The sequence below is a fragment of the Schistocerca serialis genome, chromosome 9, assembly GCF_023864345.2.
Source record: "Schistocerca serialis cubense isolate TAMUIC-IGC-003099 chromosome 9, iqSchSeri2.2, whole genome shotgun sequence".
Taxonomy (NCBI): Eukaryota; Metazoa; Arthropoda; class Insecta; order Orthoptera; family Acrididae; genus Schistocerca; species Schistocerca serialis.
Genome location: NC_064646.1, coordinates 113,648,595 through 113,668,729, shown reverse-complemented (window position 1 = coordinate 113,668,729; position 20,135 = coordinate 113,648,595). Strand labels below are relative to the sequence as shown.

The window sequence follows — 20,135 nt, the reverse complement described above, 5'->3', positions numbered from 1 at the left end:
GTAGGGCAAAAAAAAAAAAAATATTTAAATTTCTAGTTGATTGTGATACACTATTTCCTTCGATTTATCCTTGCTGACTTTGTTTTTCAGTAACGGAGAATGGAAGCAAAAGTACTTGCTTCTCGAGGGAAGCACCCTTCTCATATATGACAACAAGCCTTTGTCGGACAGTGCGTGCCCTGATAGCAAATTTGAATTGTGTTCTGACGATAGCATTACGAGCATTGTCCGCTCTGTGCATTCTCCAGAAACAGCGTCACTTTCAAATTTGGATGTGCCATTCTTGCTGAAGGTAAGAGATATTGTGTTCTCGGAGTCTTTCATGGTGTGGTATGCTTCAATAAAATCTTGTCATTTTACAAGCCGTGTCACTTCGAATAAAACACTCGAGCTTTTGGTAGCCGTCTCTGCCATCGTTATCAAGAGTTAATCAGCAACTGCTGCTGCTGGCTTGGTGTTTTGCTTATATAGATGTAATGGCAGTGTTCCAGAGGGGGCGTGAATGACACATGTGTGAAGTGCAAGTTGGGCAGCTCCTAGCAGCTCTGTCCCGCGCAGTACCATGTGACGTCAGATGGCATGAGGGGCTGGTGCCACATTTGAAATTGCCCCGATCGCGCATCCCTACAAGTGTCGAGACTACGTCTTTGCTTTTGCTCAGTGTCCGAAGCAAAAAAACATGGCATTGACCCCTCGTGCCATCTGGTGTCACTTGGCCCCACAATGGGATGGAGCTGGTAGGAGCTGCCCTCAGTGATTTTAACTCCCGACGATAGTAGTGGAGACAGCTACTGAAAGCCGGAGTGTTTTATTTTTGAGTGATGCAGCTTGTAAACCGAGTAATTTTATTAAAGAGATATTGTTTGTGTTCATTTTTCGTAAGCATAATCTGCCATTGCAGACTTTTAACAATAACTGAAATTTCTGGATGGAGAAATACGTAAAACAGGGGAAATGCAATCACTCATCTATAGCATACCAGTCCTTGGATGACAGAAACAGTCATAGGAAACAGCAGTCGTGCTGGCTTTAGAGCTCTTGCTCTTTACCTAATCAAAGTGTACTCATTCACACACACAACCACACAGACCCGAAACATGCGTTCCCATGGCCAGAGCAAGACTAGTTACACTGTCTCATCTTCATATATTTCTGTGTGCTGCACTCGAATATCACAATGAAAATTGCCTCCTAGCGCAGGGTTACAAGTAATGTGGGACTGTACGTTTCACACATATTGCTACCATAATTAGTAGGATATTTACGTTGATTGTGCTTACCTGGTTTATTCACACTGTTTCTTTGTCTTCCTCTTGTGTGTGGTATCTGGAGATCTTTCTGTAGTAGCTAGCAGAAATCAGCCAGTATATCAGTAGTCGACCATCATTTGTACTGCTGTTCTGTAGAGGAATGTCCAGGACAAACAGTTCACCATACTCGTCACTGAGTGCACCACAGTTCTCCAGGAACATGGGGTGGGAGTAAAGGAAGTACGTCTTCAGGGTCTTGTTGCGGCCAATGACATAAGCATGAACGAGTTTGTCTACAAGGTCCCTGTAACTTTTTCTTCTGTTTCCCAAGAGCAATATTGTAACATTATGAAAACAATGTCACGCATGTAGCTGGTCAGGGCTAGAGAGGACTCACAAAATGTGTGTCCACCAGCAGCTGTTGTATCCCTGTGGACCAACAAATGTCTCCTTTAAGATCCTCAGCCGATTCATTGAAACTTCTTGCACAAATACTGAAGTGCAGATTTATTCCTGTGCAACGCCCATCATAAGATCAAGTGGTGTGAGAACACTTTTGTTTGGATTTATTAGAGACCCTTCGGAAATATTTTTGGCCCAGACACGAGCTGTTCAAGAAGGCCATGTTTCTTTTTCGTGATTGACTGTCACACTCACACAAGCAACAGCAATACTTAGTGTAAACCCACTTGCAAATGTAACAGCATCCCAATGATTTTGAAATCTCCAGCCATTCATGCTTATTTTAATTAACACAGCTTACAAAGGATTTCAACATAGTTACTTTCTTCAGCTAAGGCAGCATATGTGTCAGGGATTGACAGCTTTTCATTAGTTTTGTGTAACAGTACTGCCTGCAGACTTGTTTTTCAGGCATCTGTAAACAGTCTCCCCTCAGCTGGTTTGTGTATAATGTTTAGATCTAACAAACCGTCAATGTCACTGCAGAATGTAATGTCGCCTTCAGTAGTTAAATGACACACACGTTTTTTTCTGGCAGTCCCGAAACAAAGACACACATACTGCTGCAGTTGTGAGGCCAAGAGTTCAGCTTTATGATTTGGAAGATTTAAATCCGTAATCAGATCACTGAGTTCACACTGTGTTGTTTTGTGTGATTCTCAGGATGACAATGTTGATGTAAAAAAAAAAAAAGAGGTCTGTGTCACTGGCGGATGATTGCGGATTTTATGCTGTATTTGTGTGTTCAGAATCATCACTGTCATTGCTTGATGGTGGTACATGTGGGGGAACAGGACCTGACAATCCTTGACCAGTGCCTCAGGGCAAATGACAGATAAGATATCAGGATATAGAGTATTTCTCTGTCTCTTGGTATCGACTCCTTTCCTCAAGGGAGGTACCATACAAAAATAGCAATCTGATGTGTGACTTATGGGTTCACACCAAATAGCAGGCACACCAAATTTGATGGAGATGTTTTTGTCGTGCATCCAAGCATTCAGTGTAGACGAACATGAGGTGCAACACACATTGGAGCCCACGATTTATCTTGGTGCCCCGCTCGATGCCGGAAATAAAAGGTCATTCCCTTGTGTCACTGCTGCAGTCATTGTCATCTTCTTGAACCACATATAACATCTAAAAAAACTGTAACAAAAGTTATCAGGTTCGTTGTTGGAGGTGCGGGACATTTTGTGAACGCGCACACTTGCTGAGTAACAATTGTTCAATTTCAATACTTGACCTCGCATATAGTCATTGCCAACTGTTCCAACAGTCGTTCCAGTAATAAGTGAACTAACACAGCACAAGAGCATATAGCCTTGTCAAATGACAATCAAAATTGTATCTGGTTTCTCCATTCAATAATGCTCACATGACTGGACGATATGCACGAATCATGGTGTACAGCAGTGTTGCCAAATTGTACTGGAAGTGTTCACCTCACTCACTCACAGCAGAGAAATACTCATCACAAGGCATTTGAATGTAGCTCTTATAACATCCCACAAATGTGACCCTGAAATGTAAACACTTTATTTACTCGCAACCCTGAGGTGGGAGACAATTTTAACCTTTATTTTACGGATGTCCTGATATGATCCTACTCAAGTCTGGATCTATCGTTAAGTAGGAATGGGAGTGGGAGTTTGTTGCGAAAGCTTGAATTTTGTGTGCACACACAAAATTCAAGCTTTCGCAACAAACTCCCACTCCCATTCCTACTTAACGATAGATCCAGACTTGAGTAGGATCATATCAGGACATCCGTAAAATAAAGGTTAAAATTGTCTCCCACCTCAGGGTTGCGAGTAAATAAAGTGTTTACATTTCAGGGTCACATTTGTGGGATGTTATAAGAGCTACATTCAAATGCCTTGTGATGAGTATTTCTCTGCTGTGAGTGAGTGAGGTGAACACTTGTGTTTGTTTGTCGACCTGCCAGCACTTTCATTTGGTAAGTCACATCTTTGTTTTATATATATATATATATATATATATATATATATATATATATATATATATATATATATAAAACAAAGATGTGACTTACCAAATGAAAGTGCTGGCAGGTCGACAAACAAACACACAAAATTCAAGCTTTCGCAACAAACTGTTGCCTCATCAGGAAAGAGGGAAGGAGAGGGAAAGACGAAAGGATGTGGGTTTTAAGGGAGAGGGTAAGGAGTCATTCCAATCCCGGGAGCGGAAAGACTTACCTTAGGGGGAAAAAAGGACGGGTATACACTCGCGCACACACACACATATCCATCCACACACGTACAGACACAAGCAGACATATTTAAAGACATACCCATCCTTTTTTCCCCCTAAGGTAAGTCTTTCCTCTCCCGGGATTGGAATGACTCCTTACCCTCTGCCTTAAAACCCACATCCTTTCGTCTTTCCCTCTCCTTACCTCTTTCCTGATGAGGCAAAACACCAACCTATCCGAACTCCGGAGATGGGAACTTGCTCTTCAATATATCCTCTCTTCCCGTTACCCACCAGGCCTCAATCTCCGCTAATTTCAAGTTGCTGCCACTCATACCTCACCTGTCATTCAACAACATCTTTGCCTCTGCACTTCTGCCTCAACTGACATCTCTGCCCAAACTCTTTGTCTTTAAATATGTCTGCTTGTGTCTGTATATGTGTGGATGGATATGTGTGTGTATGTAAGTGTATACCCGTCCTTTTTTCCCCCTAAGGTAAGTCTTTCCGCTCCCGGGATTGGAATGACTCCTTACCCTCTCCCTTAAAACCCACATCCTTTCGTCTTTCCCTCTCCTTCCCTCTTTCCTGATGAGGCAACAGTTTGTTGCGAAAGCTTGAATTTTGTGTGTTTGTTTGTGTGTCTGTCGACCTGCCAGCACTTTCATTTGGTAAATCACATCATCTTTGTTTTTGTTTTTAGATATATATTTCCTACGTGGAATGTTTCCCTCTATTATAACTATATATATATATATATATATATATATATATATATATATATATATATATATATATATATATATATATATATATATATATATATATATATATATATATATATATATATAGACACACACACACACACACACACACACACACACACACACACACACACAATCAAGAACTGTCTAGATTGCAATTTATTATCCTCAAAATCACCCTCTCCAAACCTTCCAGGAATTTCTGACTTCCAGCCTTGCCTCTCAATCCTTCTTAAAACCTAAATCCTACTCCCAACATCACCACTGCTGAAGCTATATATATACACACAATAGAGGGAAACATTCCACGTAGGAAATATATATCTAAAAACAAAGATGATGTGACTTACCAAACGAAAGTGCTGGCAGGTCGACAGACACACAAACATACACACAAAATTCAAGCTGTTGCCTCATCAGGAAAGAGGGAAAGACGAAAGGATGTGGGTTTTAAGGGAGAGGGTAAGGAGTCATTCCAATCCCGGGAGCGGAAAGACTTACCTTAAGGGGAAAAAAGGACGGGTATACATTCGCGCGCGCGCACACACACGCACACACACGCGCGCACACACACACACACACACACACACACACACACACACACACACACACACACACACACACACACTCATATCCATCCACACATATACAGACACAAGCAGACATATTTTAAGACAAAAAGTTCGGGCAGAGATGTCAGTCGAGGCAGAAGTGCAGAGGCAAAGATGTTGTTGAATGACAGATGAGGTATGAGTGGCGGCAACTTGAAATTAGTGGAGATTGAGGCCTGGTGGATAACGGGAAGAGAGGATATATTGAAGAACAAGTTCCCATCTCTGGAGTTCGGATAGGTTGGTGTTAGTGGGAAGTATCCAGATAACCCGGACGGTGTAACACTGCGCCAAGATGTGCTGGCCGTGCACCAAGGCATGTTTAGCCACAGGGTGATCCTCATTACCAACAAACACTGTCTGCCTGTGTCCATTCATGCGAATGGACAGTTTGTTGCTGGTCATTCCCACATGGAATGCATCACAGTGTAGGCAGGTCAATTGGTAGATCATATGGGTGCTTTCACACGTGGCTCTGCCTTTGATCGTGGACACCTTCCGGGTTACAGGACTGGAGTAGGTGGTGGTGGGAGGGTGCATGGGACAGGTTTTACACCGGGGGCGGTTACAAGGGTAGGAGCCAGAGGGTAGGGAAGGTGGTTTGGGGATTTCATAGGGATGAACTAACAGGTTACGAAGGTTAGGTGGACGGCGGAAAGACACTCTTGGTGGAGTGGGGAGGATTTCATGAAGGATGGATCTCATTTCTGGGCAGGATTTGAGGAAGTCGTATCCCTGCTGGAGAGCCACATTCAGAATCTGATCCAGTCCTGGAAAGTATCCTGTCACAAGTGGGGCACTTTTGTGGTTCTTCTGTGGGAGGTTCTCGGTTTGAGAGGATGAGGAAGTGGCTCTGGTTATTTGCTTCTGTACCAGGTCGGGAGGGTAGTTGCGGGATGCGAAAGCTGTTGTCGGGTTGTTGGTGTAATGCTTCAGGGATTCCGGACTGGAGCAGATTCGTTTGCCACGAAGACCTAGGCTGTAAGGAAGGGACCGTTTGATGTGGAATGGGTGGCAGCTGTCGTAATGGAGGTACTGTTGCTTGTTGGTGGGTTTGATGTGGACGGACGTGTGAAGCTGGCCATTGGACAGGTGGAGGTCAACATCAAGGAAAGTGGCATGGGATTTGGTGTAGGACCAGATGAATCTGATAGAACCAAAGGAGTTGAGGTTGGAGAGGAAATTCTGGAGTTCTTCTTCATTGTGAGTCCAGATCATGAAGATGTCATCAATAAATCTGTACCAAACTTTGGGTTGGCAGGCCTGAGTAACCAAGAAGGCTTCCTCTAAGTGACCCATGAATAGGTTGGCGTACGAAGGGGCCTTCCTGGTACCCATGTCTGTTCCCTTTAATTGTTGGTATGTCTGGTCTTCAAAAGTGAAGAAGTTGTGGGTCAGGATGAAGCTGGCTAAGGTAATGAGGAAAGAGGTTTTAGGTAGGGTGGCTGGTGATCGGTGTGAAAGGAAGTGCTCCATCGCAGCGAGGCCCTGGACGTGCGGAATATTTGTGTATAAGGAAGTGGCATCAATGGTTACAAGGATGGTTTCTGGGGGTAACAGATTGGGTAAGGATTCCAGGCGTTCGAGAAAGTGGTTGGTGTCTTTGATGAAGGATGGGAGACTGCATGTAATGGGTTGAAGATGTTGATCTACGTAGGCAGAGATACGTTCTGTGGGGGCTTGGTAACCAGCTACAATGGGGCGGCCGGGATGATTGGGTTTGTGGATTTTAGGAAGTAGGTAGAATGTAGGGGTGTCGGTGGGGTCAGGAGGTTGATGGAGTCAGGTGAAAGGTTTTGTAGGGGCCCTAAGGTTCTGAGGATTACTTGAAGCTCCGCCTGGACATCAGGAATGGGATTACCTTGGCAAACTTTGTATGTGGTGTTGTCTGAAAGCTGACGCAGTCCCTCAGCCACATACTCCCGACGATCAAGTACCACGGTCGTGGAACCCTTGTCCGCCGGAAGAATGACGATGGACCGGTCAGCCTTCAGATCACGGATAGCCTTGGCTTCAGCAGTGGTGATGTTGGGAGTAGGATTTAGATTTTTTAAGAAGGATTGAGAGGCAAGGCTGGAAGTCAGAAATTCCTGGAAGGTTTGGAGAGGGTGATTTTGAGGATAATAAATTGCAATCTAGACAGTTCTTGATTTTTTTCTTACTGTGTCTCTCTCAACGTAGTTATCTCTGCCCTCAGGTGGAAGTAAATCCTCGGCGAGGTTGCTGGCCGCCGGTGTCACTGTTGCTTCTGATCCTGAGCCCCGAGGAGAAACAGCGGTGGGTCCTAGCCATGGAGGCAGCCGTGACTGGACGGCACGCGCAGTCCTACCGGGGCAGCCGTCTGCTTTTGCTCGACAGGGCCAGTGCGCTGGACATAAACTGCTGCCTGGCACTGTCGGACAAGGTGGGTACTTCCTTGGCCTTACTGTGCTGATCACTACACTGAATGAATGCTCATAAACAGTTCGTGCACTCAGTGATGCGGCTGATGGAAGTGCCCGGAGCTGTGGTAATAAAGTGAATTTGACCAGCATTGACTACTTACTGTTGACTAGTTGGTGGATAACATTTCATATTATTGATGTCTCTTGAAGCAGTTAGGCTTTTTAATCACTGTGTGTGTGTGTGTGTGTGGGGGGGGGGGGGGATGGGGTGGGAGGGATTACAGATGGAACCTCTAAGGATTTGGAGCCTGGCTCTTACCAAGTGAGCTAGAAACAACCCTGCTTGACTCTCTAAACATGATATATTTTATGATTTTAAACAAAGTAGTATTCTTGAAGAAAATGCTGCCCTATTCGCGAGTTCTTTTACTTATTGATACTTGGTTGGAGCCCATCAACTGGTAACTCAGCATGTGCTGGTTGCCTGTCTGCCTTAGCTTTGGTCAAATGACAGCCTGCTCCGGCTGGCCTCTGATTTGCTCATTGCCTCTCACAGTGGTACAGGAGATAACCAGATGGGGCACTCTACTTGGGAACTCAAGGGTTACTTGCTGTGTCTGGAACTGCTGGTCAGCTTTGTGGTAGACTGTAGAAGCTGGTCCTATGAAACAACAGCTGCGAAGCTGAAGGTCATGCAGAAATAGGTGTCAGTGTCTTTGGGCAGCTAGAGTGGATGTCCACCATGAGGGAGTTTCCCAACTTACAGAAAAGTGGTAAAATGTGTGCAAAGAAATAGATTATATTGATAAGTTGCAGAAAGGTATTAAGGTCATTCAAAAAGGAACGATTCTTAGGCCATAAAGTGAAAAACGCTAAAGGGATTGTAATGCAGTGCTGTTGCCTATGAAAGAAAGTGTGGTCCCAATGAGAGACCCGAAACCCCAAATTTGCCACTGGAGGATCATGGGCTCGCACCATTGTGACAGCCGAGCAAGCACATGCAAGTGTCAACCCACTACACTGTACTCAGTAGTACTGAAAACAGACAAATGGAGGCTTCAAAAGAAAATCAAAGGGGTGTAGTGCATTTCCTAACAGCAGAAAGAGTGCAGGGAAAGAAGAGCACCGTATGTCCATTGCAAGAGACGAAGTATGGCACATGTGATTTCAAAGACAGATGTTGTTGACCATTGATGCTTGACCTGGAACACCCACATCACATTACCATACCATTGTCGAGCATGTGAATGCCCTCATTATTGAAGCCTGACAAGTTGCAGTGACATATATTGCCCCAAAGGTCACACTGAGTGTCAGAATTGCAACAAACATCCAGTACTCTGTGCACTTGTCATGTTTCAATGAATTTCCATTTCCCACACTACTGATGCTGTAAGGAAATGAACTACACTCCTTTGCTCTTCTTTCGAACCCTGCATTTCTGTTTTCAGCACTACTGAGTGTAGTGGACAGTTGACAGATACACAAGCTCACTCTGTATCACGGGGTGTGCATACGTCCGTGTAGTGATGAGTTTTACTGGTACCACACCATTCTTTAATAGGCATTGGCTTTATAATACTTTCAGCAGTTTTCATTTTAGAAACTCTGGCTCATTTCTTTTTGAATGACCTTAATATGTGGATTAATATGATGTACAGTCGTGGACAAAACGAGCGAGACCCCTCGCCTTTTCGTTATGCTGATCCGCACAGCTTTAAAGTCTGCTACACAGAATAACAGGGCAAGGCGATGAAGTGCTGCCAACATACTATGCACAGGCGTAAAACTGAAAAACTATCCGAACTTTGTCAGACTGTTTTCAGTCACATGTAAGATTATATTAATGCTGATTAGTGTGTTAAACACAACACGTAAATATAAGATATAAATGAAAGAAGAAACACTAATTAGCATGAACTGTACTAATAAAAATGAATTTCAGCTTATCGCGATAACATAACTGTTTTAGTAAGACAAAGTACCCCAGATCGTTACGAATTAGCAAAATACGTGGGCTATTCACAAAGTACATTATGTTTTGGAATTAAAAATAAATAAAGCATTGATTTTTTTTTATTATATACAGATGAAAGCCACACTTAAATACTACTTTTCTACATAGTTGCCATTTAATTTAAGGCACTTATCGTAGCGATGGACGAGCTTGGAAATTCCATCGTCGTAAAATTCGGCTGCCTGCGCCTTCAACCACGTGGTTACCTCTTCTTGAAGCTGTGCGTTGTCATCAAAATGATGCATAGCCAACCACTTGTTCATTGCTGGGAATAAGTGGAAGTCGCTCGGTGCCAGGTCGGGACTGTACGGCGGATGAGGAAACAACTCCCACTTAAAAGATTCGAGAACTTCACAAGTGGCATTTGCCGTGTGGGCCCGGGCGTTGTCGTGAATCAGCAAGCTCTTTGAGCCCAACTTTCCCCTGCGCTTGTTTTGTATTGCTCTTCTGAGGTTGTGCAGAGTTTGGCAATACCTTTGAGAGTTTATTGTAGTGCCTCTTTCCAGGAAATCCACAAAAATCACACCTTTTCTGTCCCAAAAGACAGTCGCCATCACCTTCCTTGCCAACATTGTCTGCATGCATTTCTTGGGTTTTTGGGGGGAATTTGTGTGCCCCCACTGCATTGACTGCAATTTTGTCTTGCAGTTCACATGCTTAACCCATGTTTCGTCACCAGTAACGATGCGATCGAGTAATGAGTCACCATCTTTCTCGTAAGCGTCCAAAAACGTTAACGCTGCAACCATTCGCTGATTTTTGTGAATCTCTGTCAAGATTTTTGTTATCCATCTTGCACAAAACTTGCAGTAATACCAAGCTTTTCAGTAATGATTTCGTGCAACAAACTTCGTGAAATTTGTGGAAAACTCATAGTGTGTTCCGTTATTGTGAAATTACGGTTTTCACGGACTGCGGCATCGACTTTTTCGACAAGTTCGGCAGTCACTGTGCTGGATCTTCCACTTCGCTCTTTGTCGTGAATGTTAGTTCAGCCATTTTTAAATTTTATGACCCATTGATGCACTCCACTTTCAGTGATTATGTTGTCCCCATACACTTCACAAAGCTGCCGATAGATTTCTATCGGTGTACAGTTTTTTGCAGTCAGAAACCTTATTACAGCACGCACTTCACACTTCGCGGCATTTTCAATTAACGCTGACATTTCAAACTGTCACAGTAACTCAACGGAGTACAGCATGAACCTCTCACTAGCACGGCAGGATGCTGAGTGAGCGGTGGAATGCCATGACACCAAGGTGGCCCCGGCTAGCCCCGCCACTAACGGACACAAACGAAAACGTAATATACTTCGTGGATAGCCCTCGTATTATGCGCTTTCGGCCTCGAAATGGTTTGTGTTAACGTTCAGAAAAGCCGTACTGGATTACCGTTGCTGACCTACCATGAAAGTGAGCAAAGTTAGCAATGCGTGAAGATTCATAACGAAATTCAGTTAAAAATCATTCAGTGCCACACTTAAGTCAATTAAATTATTGATAGAAGCGGAAAAAGTAGGCGATCCACAGGGCGCCAGTACAGAATAAAGCTAGCAATAAAACGTATTGGGGGCTCAAGAATTTCTTGAAATTGCGTTACTGATAGTCTATCTGCCTCCATCGAGATTAGAACCGGAAACAAACCAGACCTCCCTTGCAGTAGCAAATACCTTTCACTACACTAGCAGACAACCCAGGCAAACAGTCCTCTATTATAACCCCAGACATGAATAAGCCGGCAATTTCGCAATGAAAATGGCAGTATCAAAATTGTGTTATTAGCGAGTAAACGTATTATACAATGTTTCAAATTCTCCATTATACTCACCAGAGCCAGAAAATGTTCATTATCCGAAGTATTTCTAGCTAGCAGTGTGAATGCTCGCCCTTCTAAAACACAGTGGCATAAATACTGGAATCTGATTTACCACGTGTATAGGCAAATGGATTTTATTTGCACTCCTGTAAACGTGATTTGGATCGAAAGCGTAGCTACGAGTAATGTGCTGATGTATCGCCGGCAACTAGAACATTTCGAATAAAGAGTAGGGGGAATTATTTATGCGGCCCTCATCTTCAGTAACTGTCGTAGCTATTTTCGTGGTTAGGATTTTATCACCTAAATTGGTAAAAATGGAACCCTACTAGTCTCACTTTCTTGACCGTCTATCTGTCTACCCAACCCTTAAAACCCGTTTACCTCGAGTATGGGTAGACATAATAGAAAATGTATCGCATTTCCTGCAGTATACGGTCCCTTGGTAGTGAAAAAACGTGAGCTTCTATGTCAACGCAATCTAAAGATATGGCCGTTTATGTAAAGAAAATTTACGCGAAAGGTCAAAGAATGGCTCTAAGAACTATGCGACCAAACCGCTTAGGTCATGAGTCCCCTTGACCTAGAACTACTTAAACCTACCTAACCTAACACACATACATGCCCGAGGAAGGATTCCAACCTGCGACTGAAGCAGCCGAGCGGTTCGTGACTGAAGCGCCTAAAACCGCTCAGCCACCGCACCCGGCGAATGTATACTGTCTAGTGAGGATGAACTGTATTCGCCAGCAACTCAGATCGTTTTATCACGGATCTTTTAAGAAAATACATTCAAATTTTTTTGGAAGTCGTCTGCAATATCCATTTATAAACGCCCTAGGAACGTTGTATGCGATATCCACTTCTGAAGACGCTGGCAGATGCTGAAGTACCATAACAAGTAGTTAAGAATTTATTGTTATTGGTCCATATGTGACACTTTATTTCAGCATCAATTTAACGCACTTACTTGTTTGTCTATGGCTGAAAATAATGAGCAAAAAATAAATAAACAGCAAACAACTTCGATGTTCAAATCAAATGTAACTCGCATGTCGCAATTACAACATAATTTCGTTGTTACATCTAGATGACTACATCTACAGGATTTCTTTGCAATCAAGACTTACGTGCCTGTCAGAGGGTTCATCGAACCACCTTCGGACTATTTCTCTACCGTCCCACTCTTTAACAGCGTGCGGGAAAAAGGATCACTTAAATCTTCTCTTACGAGCCCTGAATTACATTATTAGTGTGGTCATTTCTTCCTGTGCTAGTTCCTGAGGAAATAATGTTTTGGCATTCAGAACAGATGTTGGTGATTGAAATTTCGGAAAAGATCTCGCAGCAACAAAAAACGCTTTTGTTCTCATGAATGTCACCCCAACTCGCTTATTAAATCTGGGACCCTCTCTCCCCTGTTTCATGACATTACAAATCGTGCTACCATTCCTTGGACGTTTTTGGCGAGCACCGTCAATCACGCTTGTCAAGGATCACATATTGCGCAGGAATACTATAGCAGTGGACGGACAGGACGGACAAATGTAGTGTAGGCAGTGTTTCAGTAAACCCGTTGCGTATTTTTAGTGTGCAGCCAATAAAACGCAGTCTTTCGTTTACCTTCCCCACAAACATATGTTTGCGATCATTCCAGTTTAAGTTTTACTGGGTACTGAGATGAACTGACAGTATTTCGACGTGTGTTTTGTCATGTTACCGGAAGTTAATTATTGTTACTGGACGCAGCTTTCGTGTTTAATGTATTCCTCGTTCAACAGAGTACACTCCTCGTACACCACACGTAACTGTTTCAAAGCATTAAATTGTTACTGATGTTACCAAGTTGAAGTGGTCATCTAAAGCTGCTGTTTTGAAACAAAGGAAAATATTATAGCGAAATATGGCAACTAAGAAGCAGACTATCCAAATAAATAAACATTTCTGGTTCTAGTCATTGCAGTAGGTCTACTACACAGTAACGTAAATTAGGAGCAAAGTCCATTAGTAGATCGTTATCAGGAAAACCGGCTCTCATAATGCAAACTGCCACTACAAGAACGAAAGTTTCCAAACATGTCAGTAGGTGATCAAGGAAAGTGGATGCATTCTGTCTACTGAATTGCAACGCACGCCAGTTACGAGGGGACCCGCCAAGTGTCTTACCATAACTTCACTCAGTGAAAGAGGGGACACAATGAGCAAACACACGTCTCTGCTTATCTGCATACACTCGACCGTTTCTGAGAAAACTACGCTCAAAGTTTACAATGCGCTGTTGCTATAGTGTAGATACCTTTTAGCATGTAAGGATTCAATTGAAGTGGTGGCTCAGCGGCTACCTTCGCGACTTCAGAACTTTGCGCTGCGAGTTCGAAACCCGAGAATGTCCTTGCAACCTTACAGGTTGTAAGGAGGTTCAAAAATATTTCACATTATTTTCTCATTCGTTTATTTTCTTTTTAATTCACTGATTACACAGAAAGTTAACTGATGAATAACGACAACATTATTTCAACATAAATTGGAAAAAAAACATTCATAGATAATTCTGGTAGACAGGGAGGAAATAATAATAATAATAATAATAATAACCAATATGGTCTTGAACTCGAGAATCAAAGTTACGAAGGAACGATGGTAGCCACTGAGCCACCACTTCAATTGCATTCTCGGGTGCCTTCTACACTACAGCAACAGCCCATTGATAACATTGACCGTTTTCTCAAAACGGTCGAGTGTCTGCAGATAAGCCAAAACACGTTCGCTTATTTTGTCCTCTCCTTCACTGAGCAAAGTGAACGTATGGCACCTGGCGAGTTCCCCTTGTTAGTCGAGTCACTTCTTATGCCCGGCGAGAACTATGTAGGCCTCAAGAGTAAACTGCGCCACTTGGAAACACGGCGAGTGAGGATAAACACATTTTCCTTTTTATAAGGCAACCTTTTACAGCTAAAATTCACAGTGTGTTCTTTAGGTTGCCTCAGATATTTCTGAAATGTTTCTTGTGTTAGGCCTGCCATATGTGCAAAACATATACATTTCATTTCATGTAATATTTATCAGGATAAGACATGACAAGAGTGGACCCATCCCTTCTGAGAAAAATTACAGATTCTAAGTATTGAAACGGGTATGGGCTTGCGATCTCTTTTATGCCATCGATTTCCTTGTTACACGTACTTGGCCATTGCGTTGTGGCTGTAGTTGTGGAGGAGGCAGTCCGTTTCCTACTAGTGCTGTTTTCGCAGCAGATATTAACCACGACGAATCATTCAGTCAATACTAAATGGCCCATCTGGCTGAGGCAGACAAGGGCGCTATAATAGCATTCCTTGCAGAGGGATTTTCAAATGGCTATGTAGCAAGAACTATGGATCTTCACAAGTTGACGGTAACCAGGTGGATTAGACGAAAGGAAGGTGGTGGTAACCTAAATGGAAGGCCTCATGGTCGCCACCTCAAAACAGTAGCAGCTCAGGATCGGCAGATACGCCGTTTCAGTGAGAACCACCCATTTGTCAACGCATGACAAATTCAGCAGACATTGGGTCTCGATGTTAGCAGTAAGACCGTCACTCGTCGCTTAAGGGAAGGTGGACTGAGAGCAAGAAGCGCTGCTGTGAAAGAGACATTGACTGTTTCCTACAGAGAAGCCTACCTTGCTTTTGCTACTGAAAGTGTCCACAAACCTCTCCAGTTTTGCAGGCGAATGATTTTCACGGACAAAAAAATTTTCTCAATGGCATTAACCGGAAAAGTATTTGTCTACTGGGCAAAAGGTGCTAGGTATAATCCAAAATATATTTACAGTTGCCGAAGGAGTGGCAGGGAGTCGGTAACGGTATGGTTATGGATATCGTCAGACGGGTGTGGGCTCCTGTGGGAGGTGGAAGGAAGGCTTGATGCGCGCAGTTACATATCAGTTCTGGAGAACATGATGTTGCCTTCTGTGACCGCAAAATTTGGCGATGATCAGATCATGTTCCAACAAGATCGCTGATCTATTCATATGGCACGTGCTCTTAAGAGGTGGTTCGACGACCATAGTAATATTACTGTAATGGAATGACCACCTAAAGGAGCCGACATGAATCTCATTGAGAATATTTGGGCAAAAATTGTCAGAGTAATACGGGAAAAGGGACAGTCACCGTCGACTCGCCGGCAGCTTTCTGATGTGATTCATGATGCTTGGAATGAGTTACTTGAATCTCCTAGTTATGTGGCTAGAGTTGTGAGCTCAGTGTCCAACAGACTTCGAGCCATTGTAGAATCCGAAGGAGGCTATATGCGATACTAAGCAGCATCAGCAGAGATTTTTTTTTTCCCAGCCCTTAACGAATCAGCTGCAACAGATGTTTCAAGTTATTTATTTTTTTACACATGTATATTTTATATAATTTTAATGAAACGCAGTAAGTGGACTCTGGACAAACAAATTAATTCACAACGAGATATGTAATATTTAATTTGCTAAGAGAAGAAATATTCGTGTTGTATATTCAAGCAGTCTCTAAAAAATACATGACACACGTGTGTATGCAAGAAGGGTAAAAATCAATTCAGCACAAATGAAAAATATTCAGGAGAAGCTCACCGATGAAGGCGTAATTGGAGAGCGAAGGTTGGGCTAGAAGGGGAGGTAAGGAGGTCCAAAAAAGAAGAGAGAAATCAAATACCCAATAGACTTAGAGTTGTCGTCGCAGCCGAGGGCTGTTGGTATATGCAATTCGGAGCAACAGTAGAAGAATAGTTTTATTTACTGATTTTTGAGGCTTTATTTTGTGACAACTAAACAGTGCTGCTTCATGAGACCCACTATTTGTCCTCATGTGGCTAAACATCAGAGGTGTAAAAAATTTTGAGAGGTGCCGAACTGTTCTGGAACAGTAACGTGTTTTAGACAAGGAGATGATTTTTAGTTCATTTCATTTTAACCATTCACAGCACACTTTGAGATTATAATCTATAATTTCCTGTGTATCTTTTCTTCACTGAAAGTGAATGGCAATGAGTTTCAAGATGTAAAGTATAACTGGAAGTTTTTAATTTGTGGAATACTTCAGTCCGGAACCGCGCAGCTGCTACGGTCGCAGGTACGAATCCTGCCTCGGGCATGACTGTGTGTGATGTCCTTAGGTTAGTTAAGTTTAAGTAGTTCTAAGTTTAGGAAACTGATGACCTCAGATGTTAAGTCCCATAGTGCTTAGAGCCATTTTGTAGAATAGCGTACTTAACAGTTAATATTTTCAACAAATCTGTAATTACAGGACATATTAAGAAGCAAGTCAAAAATGGCATTATGAAAAGATAAGGTTGGTCTCTAAAGGGTGACGACGGTCAAATAGCAAATACAAGACTATGGGTAACAACTACTGTTGATGGTGAGGAGCCATAATCTATATGCCACTATTCTGTAATTGTGTTTCAGAAGTTTATCGTTGATCCTAGGACTGAAACCGATACTCTTAAAAATTTACGTAGCAGTGCAGAATATTAATACACAGTATACAGATCAAGAACGTAAACCCACTGCCTTCAATTTTATTCTCACGGATGGCATTGAGACAGTAAATAACAAGAGGAATAACAAAACTCTCAGAATCAATACAGAGAATTCAAGTGTCCAGTGGATTCAAAAGTTTGCTATAATACCAAATAAATGCTTTCACTGACTCCTTCATGCCTACGTTTTCTCAGTCACAGTGTTTGAAACAAGGACTAGCAAGGTAAAACATTTTTCCACAAACTGTCAGATTGGAAGTCGGAGAGCAAGTTACATAAATTACGATGACAACAAATGTTTTTCAAGTACATTGGTCACTGTAGGCACCCAACGCTTTTATTTTGTGGTACATACACAGTATGTAAACTGGCAACGCCACCAACACACAATACCTCTAAGCTGTGAAACAACTGTAGCAAAACAGAGCATCCTCATTGTCCATGTGATGGATAATACGACTAATTCGCAACATAAATGTCAACGTAAGCTGCAATTTCTTTTGGAACGTGCTTCCTGAACCAAATAACATACATTTCCCACGTCTTCAGAGCGAATCGTGTAGCAAATGTAATTTAAAGGACATAACATATCAAGTGGATTTACAAACAAAATTATGAACCACTCAAGAGCGTAAATCAATGGTCACGTAGTTGTCAGGCATATTCTACGGTGTTCCCATTGTCCATTACACTAGCAGCAGGAAGAAAACATTCGCTCAGCTGATGTGCTAAGATAGCTAGCGCTGGCGAAGCTCGTGCTTCGAAGACGCCACAGCATCACCTGCCACCACTTTGTGGGAAACGAAATACCTCAATTATAACCCAGTGTGCTGTATTCGCATACCTGTGACTATGACTTGGTGCTAAAGTGTTGTTATGGATAGTATGTATGCTCAGATTGCGAATCTAACATCATAAATAAAGACAATGGGAAATGAATTAGGCGTCCTTCCTCATCCGTAACATCAAATATATTTCAGTTATTCTGTCTTTAATGAACTGCGCAGAAAATCATTCACCAGAAGTGAATAACTTCTTAGCAACACCAGGTGATATTAACAGCTTGCCGTTGCAGGTTAGCCGTGCTTTCAATGGTATCATATCGCTGACCGCGCGTCTGCTTGTGCCATCAGTTCAAATCCTTCCCCGGGTATTGATATGTGTTACGTTAGCTGGTTTCAGTAGTTCTAGGTCTAGGGGACTGACTATCTAAGCAGTTTGGTCACATAGTTCTTAGAGCCATTCTTTGACCTTTCGTGAAAATTTTCTTTACATAAACGGCGATATCTTTAGATTGCGTTGACACACAAGCTCACTTTTTTACACCACCAAGGGACTGTATAACACAGGAAGTGCGATACATTTCCGCTTATTATGTCTACCCGTACTCGAGGTAAACGGACAAAAATAGCTACGACAGTTACTGAAGATGAGGCTGCATAAATAATTTCCCCTCCCTTTTATTCGAGATGTTCTATTTGCAGTCGATACATCAGCATATTACTCGTAGCTATGCTTTCAATCCAAATCACGTTTACAGGAATGCAAATAAAACCAATTTGCCTATACATATGGTAATTCAGATCCCAGTATTAATGCCACAGTGTTTTAGAAGTGTGAGCATTCCCATTGCTAGCTAGCTTAAGATACACTTTGGCTAATGAACGTTTTCTGGCTCTGGCGATTCTAATGGAGAACTCGAAACGTTGTAGAATACATTTGGCAGCTATGTCGTCATTTATTTCCTGGGGTGATGCAGAATTATCCTACTAAATTTACTCGCTAATAACAGTATTTTGTTATTTCGATAAACATCCTGAATGATCGTCACGTAAGTGTTGACATAAAGGTAGAAAATTCATGTTTTTGAGTCCAGAAAGCTCTATGCAACAAACTGCAGATCATTTTGCCATTTTCACTGCGAAATTGCCGGCTTATTCATGTCTGGGGTAATAATAGAGGGCTGTTTGCCTGGGTTGTCTGCTAGAGTAGTGAAAGGTGTTTGCTACTGCAAGGGAGGTCTGGTTTGTTTTCGGTTCTAATCTCGATGGAGGCAGATAGACTATCAGTAAAACAAATTTTATGAAATTCTAGGACCCCCAATACGTTTTATTGCTACTTTTATTCTGTACTGGCGCCCTGTGGATGTCAATATGACTCTCTTGCGTACTTTCTCCGCTCCTGTCAATAATTGAATTAAATGTGGCAATGAATGTTTTTTTACTGAATTTCATTATGAATCTTCACGCATTGCTAAATTTGCACACTTTCTTTGTACGTCAGCAACGGTAACCCAGTACGACAGGTCTGAATGTTGACACAGACAGTTTCGCGCCCGAATGCGCATAATATTTTGCCAATTCGTAACGATCTGGGGTACCTTGTCTTAATATAACAGTTATGTTATCTCGATAAGCTGAAATTCATTTTTATTAGTACAGTTCATACTAATTAGCATTTCTTCTTTCATTTATATCTTATATTTACGTGTTGTGTTTAACACACTAATCAGCATTAATATAGTCTTACACATGATTGAACACAGTCTGACAAAGTTCGGATAGTTTTTAAATTTCACACCTGTGCATAGTATGTTGGCAGCACTTCGTCGCCTTGCCTGTTATTCTGTGTAGCAGACTTTAAAGCTGTGCAGATCAGCATAACGAAAAGGTGAGGGATCTCGCTCATTTTGTCCACGACTCGCTCGTTTTGTCCACGACTTTACATGGTACTGTTAAAAAAGAAAAATGATAATGATGATATTCATAACAATGGGTTGTTCATGTGTATTTTATATGGGGAATTAACAAACTTATTAAGTTAGTTAGCTGATACTGCACATAGCAAACAAAGTTAACAAGTTTGGATTTGAGTATAACATAATACAAGATATGAAATTGCATTCTTCGCAAATTTGAAGAATAACTTACATCATTTTATAGTCCTATCACTGTACTTTATGCTATATAATTAACCAGGACATATTTAGAAAATCAGTGCACAAGAGGCAGTTAAGTATATAAATAATTTGAGAAGTAACGACTGCTTGGCTTCTGTAAATTCAGGATGTATGTTACAACAAGAAACATGCCTGTTAAAAAAAA

At 42.1% G+C, this 20,135-nt stretch overlaps 1 protein-coding gene across 1 annotated transcript in view; it reads left to right on the top strand.

Annotated features, from left to right (window-relative positions):
- The window catches only part of LOC126418654 (citron rho-interacting kinase), a 227,854-nt gene that overhangs the window by 147,092 nt on the left and 60,627 nt on the right, over positions 1-20,135 (top strand). The window contains 2 exon segments of the mRNA XM_050085532.1: positions 91-292; positions 7,502-7,708. Of these exon segments, the coding sequence (XP_049941489.1) occupies positions 91-292; positions 7,502-7,708 (409 nt within the window).